The sequence below is a fragment of the Serinus canaria genome, chromosome 2, assembly GCF_022539315.1.
Source record: "Serinus canaria isolate serCan28SL12 chromosome 2, serCan2020, whole genome shotgun sequence".
Taxonomy (NCBI): Eukaryota; Metazoa; Chordata; class Aves; order Passeriformes; family Fringillidae; genus Serinus; species Serinus canaria.
The window spans coordinates 138,783,136-138,795,630 of NC_066315.1; the positions used below are offsets into that span (position 1 = coordinate 138,783,136).

At 42.8% G+C, this 12,495-nt stretch overlaps 1 protein-coding gene across 1 annotated transcript in view; it reads right to left on the reverse strand.

Annotated features, from left to right (window-relative positions):
• The window catches only part of SNTB1 (syntrophin beta 1), a 112,869-nt gene that overhangs the window by 3,897 nt on the left and 96,477 nt on the right, over nucleotides 1-12,495 (reverse strand). Inside the window, exons 4-6 of the mRNA XM_030241787.2 lie at nucleotides 9,658-9,797; nucleotides 2,834-3,030; nucleotides 1,152-1,342 (exon numbers count right to left, since the gene is read on the reverse strand). Coding sequence (XP_030097647.1) covers nucleotides 1,152-1,342; nucleotides 2,834-3,030; nucleotides 9,658-9,797 — 528 coding nt within the window. The remainder of the gene's footprint in view (nucleotides 1-1,151; nucleotides 1,343-2,833; nucleotides 3,031-9,657; nucleotides 9,798-12,495) is intronic.

Consider the following 12,495-nt stretch of genomic DNA (forward strand, 5'->3'; position numbering starts at 1 on the left):
TAAGTTGTAAGTTAAGTTAGGTATAAGTTAAATGTTGTTCTTTTGTGAAATTTTTAGGTTTAAGTTAAGTTAAAGTACTGTAAAGTTTGAGTGCTCTTAAGTTTTTAGACCATGTTCCTTTTTATCCTTGCCTTCACTATCCTTTTGATATGCACACCTTAACACACACACAAGCCCCCTAGATGGTTCTCAGTTCATTTCTCTTTTGATTGCTTGGTTTTGTTGCTGCTTTGTTTCTTTGGTGTGCCTTAATTGTCCTGTAGGCAGTAAACTGAATCTTGCCAACAAACTCTGTCATGCTGTCGCTAAATATTAAATCTGGTTTTTGCTGATACCCTTGCTGGTGATTTTTTAAGCAATCTCAAACACTCATTTGTGACACCTTTCCAGCAGTCATGAATCAACATTATTGACAGCTAGTAAGAAATTCCCTTCAAAGCCTGACATTAAGCAGTTTGCAGAGTATATGTTAACAAAGATGATGTGTAGAATTAAGTACCCACGATGTTTGGGAACTGCTGAAAAAATCTGGGAGGAAAAACTAGGTTTACATTCATAATTAATGAATTTAAACTGCTCATTGGAATATGCACCTTATTTTTAGGCATTGTGACAGCTTAGAGGCCTATGCAGACAGTTTGCTCAACATTTGTACCTTTTTTTTTTTTTTAGCAACTACATGTTTGAAAACACCTAAAACATAGCTTGTTGTCATTACATGAAGTCCCTTTGTGTACATTGGAATTAATAAGGTCTCATTCTTAAGTTCTTTCACCCTCAATAATTTAAAAAAGTGAAATGGATACATACAAAAAGTTTAACATCTGGCTATTTAGAGGTACAGTTTGTTGTAAAATATGACAAATCTTTAATATCTGTATGGTTTTACAATTTTAACTGTCTTTTTAGTTTATCTCCTTTTAAAGCCTGATCATCATGCTGTGCTACAAAACACAGTGTGTATATATTGGTACTGGAACCTGGCACTGGCCAACTGTTAGAATGGAAAAGAATGGAATAAAGTATTTCAGTTGGAAGGGGCCTACAGTGCTCATCTAGTCCAACTTCCATTAGTGCTTCTCCACTCCCATAGCCTGTAGAACAACCAAAGAAATGGTAACATGCATCCCTTTGCTAAACGTAGTACTTACAATTTCTCCATCTTTTTCTCCAAAGTCTAAATAAAGCATCCTTATTCCATCATCTGAGGACATTTTCAGTTTCTCGTAGGGATATTGTGCAATTGTCTTGGAGAAGGCACCATCTTGTGGTTCGGTCGTAAGAGAGAATCCATGTTCATAGTGGATGGTCAAGCGGCACTCCTGGCTTTTGTATGTGCAAGCTGGAAAAGAAATCAAAATTTAATCTCTCACTTTCTTAAAAGCAGTTCTTCATGGTCCACCATACATCGACATGCTGACAAAAAACAGTGTACTGAAGGTTAAGAAGGCTCAGACTGGTGTTTCCTCCTTCCAAACCTTGACAAAGTCACAACTATTCTTCTTGCATCTGACAGACAAAGTCAGAATCAATAAACACAGCACACAGTGCATGAGAAAATTGGGAGCTGTAAAGGGTTTCCCTAAAGTATTTTGACAAAGATGAAGACACTCCTGAGTCCTCATTAGTGTCATGGTAATTGAAAAAGGGCCCAGATAATTGTATATAATAGCTACTGCAGCAGAGTGTCTGCATCTTCCCCTCAGCTCTGAAACAGAGGCCATGATCCAAATTAAAGAATGAAGAATTTTGGAGTTCACATCCCAAATTCACCTTCTTGGAGCAATTCTACCAAGAAGGATCCTTGGCAGTGGGATAAAAGAAGGGGCTGATGCCCTTCTTCTTTTGGAAAGAATGGCATCTATGTCACGGTGCTGAGGAGATGGACCTGTTCTCGAGCTCCCCCTGAGCTCCCTGGCTGGTTTGCACATCAGAGGCCCTCACAGAGCATCCTGAGCTCCCTGTGGGAGCTGGGACCCAGCAGCTGACAAGCAGCCACGTGGCTCTGCCTGAGCTTTGAGAAACAAGAACTGCCCTTTGGCATGGCTGGATTTGTGCTTTGGCTCTTGCTCTCACATTTTCAGGAAATGAATGGAGATAAAATTCAACATTAACAGCCCTGCCAATTGTAGGACTAGCAGGGGAAGGACTGCAAAACTTGGGGGCAGCCTCAAACCTCAGAGTCACGCCAGGCTTGCAGCTACCTGGCCAAACAGGGCATCACTCCAGAGCATCTGCAGCCAAGTATTTATATTCCAATTGATTTTGCATGTACAGAAGTGCTGAGAAGTGACACCCTGATGTTCAGGGAAGGAAATTACTACCCATCAAAATGTGTTTATTAGACTGGTTTGTGGTTTTTTACTCTCCTCTATTGTGTAGAGCTGGGTCAATAAATGACCAATTCATTCTTGTGAACGTGCCAGTCCTCTTCTGTCTCTTCCCTCTGCAGGAGAAACTCCTGCTAGGCTTGCAGGAGTTCCCTGAATCTCAGAAAATGCTCTTTTCTGTGGGTTTCTGGACAAACCTCTGACAATCACTCCTCTGTGACATGCAGGCCTACATGGCTGGCTAAAGAGTTGTTTCTGAAACAACGTGCTGAAAACAAACCCAAAAGTCAGCATGACAATGAGTCTGTCACTGGACACAGGTACCAGAGCAGCTGGGACTGGCTCAGAACCTAACAGTATTTTGAACAAGTGGAATCCTAAACATGCACACTTTTTAAGTGTTAGTTAGTTTAGTTCCTCTAGCAGAAGGAACTTGAACTGCCACAAGTGTCACAGGAAGGGTGTGGAGGTGTGGAAATGGCAGCACTGCAAGTGTTACTCACATGTGGTGATTTCTGTGATGAGTTCTGCAGAATTGTGGCAGCCCTGCACTACACTCCTCGTCCACAGTGAGAGGTCTCGACTGGTCTCAGTCCTGAACAGGTGAGTTTCAATCCCTTGTCTTGTACCGGTACGGGTTGCAAAAGACAAATCCACCCCTGACTTTGGTGAGCCTTTTCCTGGGCCAGAATGAACCAACCTGCAATTGGATTTGAAAACACATCAGGAAATTCTAACAGTGCACTGCACCAAAATCCCCACCTGAGCACAGGTTCTGCACGTTCCTAATACACGTGGTTGGGAACACGAGAATTCACATCTCCTCTATATTCTCTCAGAAGAGTGAAGGTCCAAGGCAGTGAGCACAGAAGCAGCTGGACACACAGACAATGACATGGATGTCCCAAAATTATTTAATGAATTGTACAAAACATCCCTTTGGATGAGAAACTGAGAGAAATCCCTGACTGGTCTGTGGTGATGGAATCTGAACCACAGTTACAAGTGCTGGCTCAGATGAGGCAGCTGAATCCAACTTCAACGGTGAAGCTGCATTTGCTCTAAAGCTTAAACATCTGCCATCAAATTCAATGATAAATACTGTTGAATAAAGTATGAAGCTCTGTAAAATATGTAGATGCCAAAGTACTGTCTTGTACTTACTTTTCCCATAAGGAACTTATAAAATACAAAATGTTGCAGCTACTTGTAATCTGAAATTCTCTCACATTTGTCTGCAATTAACATTTTTTTGCCCAGCATCAACAGCTGATCTCCTGTGGCCAGGAAAGGTTTGTTCATCTGGGCAAACAAAAATAGCAGGGAGTATTTTTGAGTGAGAAAATCAATACCTCATAAAAATTAATTCTTCCTTAAATCTGCCCTTTTATGTTGTTTTTTTTCCCTCTTAAAGTATGGATAGTCAACACAGGATTCACTCAGGGACACAACACTGATACATCTGAAAAGAATAATCCAGGGGAACTCATCACTCTTTGAAATTCAGAAACCAACCCTCAGAGGCAATCACAAAATGAAACTTGTCTGAAAAGCTTGTTTCTGTCTAGTGCCTTCTGTTTTTCTTTCTATAGGCAAAAAAATATAATTCATAGTAGTCTATAAAGTATGTGGCATGGTAGTAGAACACTTGTGCTAAAGGAGAAAACGTTAGATTAAACTAATCTACTGAATACTAATTTATCCTCAAATTACTGTTTGGCATCAGCAAGAACAGTCACCTGTTAGCTGACACTGTAGCCAGCTGACACTGTATGGGTATGCCACCAAACAGGGATGTTTTAGTAGAAAAGAAAAAAGCAGAAAGGAAAGAAAAAGCACAGCTTTAGCTTTTCAATTATTGAAACACCAGCCACAGGGCATCTGAAATTTCCCCCAATTCCCTGACAGTCTGTGCTGACATTTGGGATGCACATTGTGGCAAACAGATGCACCACCTCTTTCATACCCCACTAGAAGGTTTGCAAGATTTGTTCATGCTCAAGTTCATGGAAACTTTCTTTTGATTTTGAGCATCACCCTTGATTTTATGGTCCCAAGAGCTCCTGGGAAGCAAGACACAAAATATCCTGGTCAGAGATGCCCTGCCCTGTGTCTGGGCAGGACAAGAAGGGCTATTTCCCCTCTGGAAAAGCTGAGTTAATGTCCCACTTAGCTTTGATATTCAGGGCTTCCTATCTGTACTATGGGCAGATTTTGCAATCGGGGACTGAGTGGCAAACAAACAGCCCAAAAACTTTAATTCCCTTTCACTTGGTGTGAGAGAATGCAAACTTTGAGGGAACTCTTGATAATTAAGGCAGGAATCAGGGAGCTGAAATCTCCAGTGACATCTGCTGCTGTCTGTCCCTGGGATGTCACCCAGGCACAGGCACAGGCAGTGCTCTCCTGTTGCCTTCGGCTACTGGGCTGTGGAAAAGCAGCCTGGAAAATCACATCAAGTTTGTCATTAGAAATAAAACTATTCCACCTTTTTCCTGAGCCATCTCCTTTATGCAGTGCTCATCAGCTGTACTAAAGATAATTTTCTATTACTTATGTTACTGAATACATAACAAACAGATGGTTCCAGTGTCTGAGTTCCTTCCAAAACACACAGCACCACCACCCACTCCCCCACACCTTCATGCTGTATCCATAGTACTGTATTGCAGGTTTTCCAGCATATGGATAGAATGAAGATGTACTTTACAAATTAAAGTATGTGAACCCATCCAACATGAACACTGATTCTTGCCTGCCTTTTCTTATTATCTCTTCATTATTAAAAATCCCGTCACACTATTTAAAAATGCTTTTCTATCCAGCTACTCCAGATGATGCTTTGCAAAGTCATGCACTTAAACATGAACTAGGCAAACATGCAGGAGGACATTTGATAGTATTTATGTACCAGCTGTCAGTACTCATGTATTTGGGTACCGGTCAAAGGATGCTTTAATAAGGTTGCATTAATGTGGGCCATTTCATTTACATAGAGGGTATTTTATCCTAAAGACCACAGAGATACCTTAAAAGGAAAAAATAGCCTTAGAAACCTCACAGAAGGCTTCCCCTCGCTCCTGCCTCCCATCACCGTGACTGCGGGGGAGGGTGTGTGTGTGTGCTGCCCCCCAGAGCTAAAGAAGCACCCCAGGCCCGGCTCTAGTAATATTCACCCAAGCCCTGGAAGGTTCCTGTGCTCTGTGGAGGTTTCTGGGGGAATTTGTGAGCACCGGAGCCCGAGCACCGAGCCCCGAGCGCCGAGGGCTGCTCCCGGCAGAGGCAGCGCCGCCAGAGGGCAGGAGCAGGCCGGGCACGGCCGGGAGCCCCTCACGGAGCGCAGCGGCTGAAAACCAACCCCGGGCTCGCTCCGGGGCCAGGGAGGGAGACACTTCTCTTCTTCTCTCATTTCTCCCTTGTCTCTCTGTATTTCGGGGACCTCTTTAACCTTATGTTTTGCGAACGTGTGATAGCAAGACGGATGTGTTCTAACAGGGGGTGCCGGTGCAGGGTGAGAAGCACTGGGACCTGCGTCTCATCCCAATGCTATGGGAAGGGTTTCAGCAATTTACTGCCACAGCCAGATCAACTGGTCTCTGCAGAAAGGACAGTGAAACCAGCACTGGCATTCAAAGGAAGCCTTCAGCTGCTCACTTGAGATTAGGCTCAGAAGAAACCATGTACAAGTGCTTCAACACTGTGGTTAGAACACCACTGCCATCTGACCTTTCCTGTGGCACCCCGACTTAGCATTTGAGACCTGCCCTGGAATGGCTGTGCTCCTTGGAAACCTGTGCGCATTCTCTCAATTCATCTGCGTGGCAGATGAGGCACCCAGAGCCGCCTCACTGACTTGGGAAGACCAGCAGGGAACTTGCACAGCGCCCCATACACTTCTTGGGGCTCTCAGGGCACCCAGTGCTCTCTGCCTGTCCCTCTGCCCACCTGCCCACATGAAGAATCTGTGCCCAAACTCCTTCCCCATTTTTTTCTATCTCATTAGCTATCAAATTGCTTTAATACTTTCTGGTTACAGACCTCAGCTGTACACAAAAGCTTCTTACCTGATCTTTAATCAGAACCCAACATGGGCTGCTTTTTTTTTTCCCCCTTTACTTTCATATCTGGCTATGATAGATAAAGGAATTTGATTGCAAACATGTAAGATGTAATTACTTAAGCCCTATTCCCATGCTAGAGGGAGGCACTGTTATTCAGGCATAAGGAAACACTGAAACAGAGATTATGACAAAAAGGTCCTTGGAGTCAGGGCTGTGTGCCAGCTGCTGTGCCTCCCCATGCAGAGATTTAAAGGAACAACTTAAATCTGATCTCAGTTTTATTTGAGCTATTATTTATATTCCATGCAAAGCTAGAAAAGACTGACTGGAAAATATTTTTAGGCCTTAATGGCATCCATAGGTTGTAGGCAAACTTATCAACAAGCAAGAAGGGCATGTAGAAATTTTGCTGGTAAAGGAGTGTGAGAAGATTGTAATCCTTCTACCATTTTCCAATTTTCTCTGCTCATTATGTCTTGGGTAGATTAAGCATGACTCCGTACAGTATCTGGCACTGAAGTTTTCCAGTTTCAGCAGCTTTTCAAATATGCATTAGCTAAGCAAAAATGTTTTCCCAAGGACTCATAAAAATCTGAAAGATGGGAGCAGCTAAGATTACAACATGTGCTCTGCAAACTTTCCAGGTGAAAAGTTCTAAATTGCACTGATCAATGCACAGAGGGGATTAAAAAACTTGTCACGAGGAGGGGAATCACTGACCGAGAATGAACATGGCAGTCAATACCAACAGAAAACCTGCTCTATTTTTTTGCTATAACTGTACTCAGTGTGGCAGATCATAAACACAGGACCCTGCAGAGTTTTAATCAAAATCAGACAAAACAGGAGGTGTGATGATTTAGGGAATCTGTCCATTTATGGAATCTGCTGTATATGTGTATATGTGTATTTATCACATCGTGACTCCATTGTGAACACCAAATTCTGTATAGCTGCTGTCTTTTTATCTGGGTCTTAATTCAGTGACAGTATTAAGAAATCACAGAAATAGGGCTGGAATGGTTGTCAGGAGGTCACCCAGCAGATCCCCCTTCACAGAGCAGGGCTAACTGTGCTCTGTGTCACCCATCCTTCAATGTCCCCAGTGATGAGGATCATACACCTTTTCCTGAGAATCTAAACCAATACCTCACCAATTCCCTGACACAAGTGCAGTCAACTATGTCCTGCTGTGTTCAGGAGGGATCTAGAAAAGATACTCTCCTGTCCTCCTTGTGTCTTGTCTTCATATCTGAAAACTACTCCCATGTTTTCCGTGGACTTACCTAGATTAAGCTACTAAGGTTTCTTAAGTATTCCCCTCCTGATAGTGTTTCTATGTTATATATTTGCATTGCTTTCTTCTAGACCTTCCACAGGTAACTGGCATCTTTTTGGAAGTGCAATGCCTCTCATGAACGTGGAGTATCACCCGAGGCTTTACTCCTTCTCTGTAGTTATGATTACTACATCTGCCCAAAATGCAGCACTTCTGCTATAACCCAAGATGATTGTCTTCATTTTCCCCTCTCAAAAACACAACACCTTAGATTGAAGCAATTTTATCACAGTGCTCGAGTGCTTCCTGGCAGAGCAACTACTTTGTTGCTCATATTCCACCCCAAAACAGCAGAGGCGATTATTCCCCAACACTGAACTTGGCACCTGTCCTTTCTGAACTGCACCCTGGCTTCCTTACAGACCATCCTGGCTTTCTTTCTTCCAAGTCTGTAAAGTACCTTCAGCAGCCTGACACATGTGCTCTGCAACTTCTCATTCCCTTCCAGCATGAAGGCCAATGTTTTTCCACTCAGGAAAGCGCCCCATCAGACAAGGAGATGACCATCCCCACCCAAGGCAAGGCTGTCTGCTATCCAGTGTGACCTCTTGAGAAAAAATAATCAAGTAACAAGGGACCAAGATGTGGACTTAGTGCATTATTTGATGCAGTAAATTGGTCTCACTGATGATGGGAGCTGGTGACACTCAGCAAGGAGTTGTCTTTACACATGACAACGTGTGGCCAGGAAGGGGCAGGGTGCACTACAAGATACCCAGTCACTTTAGGGAGGATTTGAGCTCATGAAATGAAACCCTAAAAAGAAGGGGAAGAAATGCATCACCTTCTGCTGGGGGTGCTACTGCTTCTGAATCTCTAAGGTGTAGTGACACAGCTGGACACAGGCTGCAATACTTTACCCAGCTTTCACTAGGACTTGTGACCTAGAATTGTCAGTTGCATCCAGCAGTACTCCATGCAGCAGGCTGCCAGCTGCAAAGCTGGTGTCTCACCCATGTTCGGGTAACAAAGGGGGAGTCAGAAGGTGCCTTCCCACTGATGGAACACACCATCAGTGTAAATCAGTGAGTTCAGTTTTTATTTTTTAACATAATGACTTAGCAGCAAAGCGTCAGTTCATTTGGGGAGACACAGAGAACAAAAATTAACTAATGAGAGTGCAGTAAGAGCCCCACTGCTTCTGGCCAAGGCAACCAGCCCTTCTGAATGAGAACTCATTGAAAATGGTATAATAGAGGCCTGTAGCAAGGCTGAAACAAGGAACAACAGCTCTCTCTCAAGCCTTTTGACCATACTGGCAGAGAAACATGATTAAGATTCACATCAAGAAGCACAGACAGTTTCCAGTGCATAAAGGCAACCATGGGAAAGCTCTCTCTGAATTAGTGTCAATGGATACCTTCAAAATAATGCAAATGCTTATTGCTAACTTAGATTCAAGAATGTGTCTTCCAAGCTTACCATTTTAAGCTAAAAAAAGCCAGGAATTAATTTGCTAGAGCAGGAAAAGAAGCTGTGCTGAAAGTGTTTCCATCACATGTGGAACCCTCCAAAAGGCCCAGACTGGTGGTGCAGAACTGCCACACCAGAACATTCAACTCAGGACAACAAGTTCATTTTTTTCAGCCTGGAAGGTGGGGTGTTTCTACCTAGCTCACAGGTCTACACACTGAGATAGGAATCTCAGGAGATTGAGCTCTCAGCTTTTTCATCACTCCTGCCTCTGTATCCAAGCTGTTGCCACATCCAAAATCCCAGTGAGTTTCTGGTTGTCATCTTCAGCCAGAACTTGAAATGGAGGAGAAGAGAGGAGTTAAGTTTGGCACATCAACCACTGAAGAAGAACCCGCTTCTCCAACCACAACATTTCAAGTGTGACTACAGCTGTGTATCAGCCGTACCTGCTCCTGGCTGACTCAGCTGTTCCCTGCTCCTGAAGGCTGTCATGATTAAAAAGCAAAGGTACCTGGTGGCGAGCAGGGGGTAGGTATGCACAGGGCTGAACCAGGCTTCCTTTATCCGTGGCATGCTCTCATATATTAAGAGGTCTTTCTCTGTCAAAACCACTAACACTGGCTTCCAGTGCTTCTCATTGTCTCCTGGCACCTGGAAAAGAGCAAAGTCTCAGTGAAACAAGAGACAAAGCCACCAGCATGCAAAGCCAGATGAGACAAACACATCGAGTTCTGGGTGAGAAAATGAACACATGAGAGTTTTACTCCCCTGGCTTTTGACATCTCCCACCTGAATTTATAATCAGAAATGGAATAATGTGCAAAGTCATCTGCTGCTTCCATTAGCACTGCCATTTCCAGCCTTCCTTTACTACAGGCTACTCCATAAATGCAGTATTGGAAGAACACTGAGGTGGAGCTGGCTGTTGGTTAGCTGTGGTATGCATGAAAAGATCTTAAATGTATATTTATAATGTGCACCATTGATGCGTAGCTGGCACATTAACCTGAGTCCTGGACACTGCTGCTGCTGTTTCTGTTTAAAAAAGTTGCAACATCATCACTATTAAAGAAGAGGGACAGATAGCAAAAACTAGTGGTTTGGGAGAAGATGCTTTTTCCCTCAGCAGTTCTTTTTTTTTTGCTTCTCCTTCCTTCATACTATTCTTCCAGTTTTAGAAATGCCTTTATAAAGAGATCCAGCCTAAATGTGGGGTTCATCTCAAGCACTGGTAATGGATCTGCCTTCAGATTTCAAACATTTTTGTCAAAGATGTCCAAAGACCAGAGCATCAGAGCCTTTTACTGGCTGCAGAATCCAGATGTGGAATTATATTTTGCAGGTTAGATGTCTGATGTCCACATGGCAAGACAATTCTTGTTATAGGGACCAAGTATGGATCCTGGTTTTTACTTCTACTCTGGCAGCATAGAAGTGTAAAATAGTTGGGACTTTTATTTCAAGTAAGAATGAAGCTCTTTCATGGACAAACAGATCATTTTCCTTTTGGTGCACATAAAGAAACACTGGTCCACAGTAACACTCACAGCCAGGCTTTCAAACACAAACATCTTGGCTGGCTACTAAAAGGAATTAAAGAAATTCTGAAATTAATCAGAGAATCTGCTTGTCTTTATGACTCCTCCACTAAAATCTCTTCTGGAATAAAGAAGCAGCTATCTGTGCTGTTCTGTGGTTGATGCCAGCCTGTTGCCATGGGCATGTGTCACTGGCCACATTGTTGGGTGGAGAAACACAAAAGGCATCAAAGTTTGGCCAGGCTGGGAAACACACACCCAGGTATGATAATTCAGAACCACTTTTGAAACACTTGTATTTTATACAAAGATAGGCTACCACAAATTTCTAAACTTTTAAGGGCTTTCAAGAGCAATGTAACACACCTTTACATCAGAACACAATGCCCAAAACCAGATCTTAAACTAAGATTTTTAATATGTATTTCTCCCTCTGAACTAAGCTTTTCCAATAATCGTATTCCTGTATACAGCATTACTTGCTCATAGGTTTTTCATGTCTCTTGGAAGTCATAAACAGTTTATCCTTTCAATTTCTACAGAAACATTAGTACTTATTTACAGTTTTCTTGTGGTGACAGTTTCTTTAAACACAATTGTTCATTTTCGAATAGGGCCGAATAGAGAAGCCACAAAATTAACACACCTGTTACTACACTCAGGAAATAATGCAAAATCCAGAGTTCTCACAGTCCACATACCATAAAAATATTCACATCAGCAAAAAGCATCCTCAGCTTCTTAATACCACAGCTATTAACTACAGTTCATACCCCAGTTCCTAGCATGGCAATACAGAAATGAGTGTCACAGGTAATGTTAACGTTCAGTAAATGTTAATGTTAACGTTTAATTTTAGACCACCTCACCTGTGTTCTTTAACTAGAAAGACTTTAGTACATATTTTGAAGATTTCCAGAAAAGAAAAAGGAAGATAAATATGAAATCTCTGTGACCACAAGCAATATAAAGACTATGGGAAGCTGTTCACAGCTTTTCTGCAGAGCCATCCTGCCTTTGAAGCATTTTCAATCACATGTTTTGCTATCAGGTGGCTAATCAGTCAACAGTGACTTCAGAAACTTTAGGAAACACTGTTCCCTGTAAAGGAATTACAAGAAAGATAATAAAACTGATTTTGCCAGCTGGTCCCACAACTCTTTGCTGGACAGCTGTAAATATTAGGAGAGAGAATCTCCAGCATGAATCCTGAAATTAAAGACCTGCACTGGGAAGCCCCCAGCTTTGCCTCAGTCCTTCCCAACAGCAGGGTGACTGTGGAGAAGATGTGGCTTGGTCATAAGGTATTGAAGATTTTTCTCAAGAGCAAGTGACCTTCCACTACCTCTCCATGTAGGATGCACCCCTGGTTTGTAGGGTGTGCACTGAGAAGAGGTGAGGAGGCAAATGATCTTTGCCTGTGTTCTGCTCTGAAGCCCTCCCCAGTGAACAGGGCCATGCAATGCACACACTTCCATACACAGTTTTTGAACCTTACTGGGACCATTAGCTGCCTCACTGATGAGGAATGCTGGTGTAAGCAACACTGCTGCTATTTCAGACCTGAAGAAGGATTTGTGTGCCTGAAAGCCTGTCTGGTTTTTTCCCAACTGTAACAGCTGATCTAATAAAAGATACAGCCTTTCCTTAAAAACCTTGAATTGCATCACTGTTCCCTTATTTTGTAGGGTTTGGATCAGGCTGTAACAGCTGATGCCGTGCTGTTCAACAGGCAGTTGGCACTTCTGGAGGGTGTCAAAGAGAACATGCTGTCCTGTAAATGGTAATAGCAAATTTTACAAAGGAGGAAG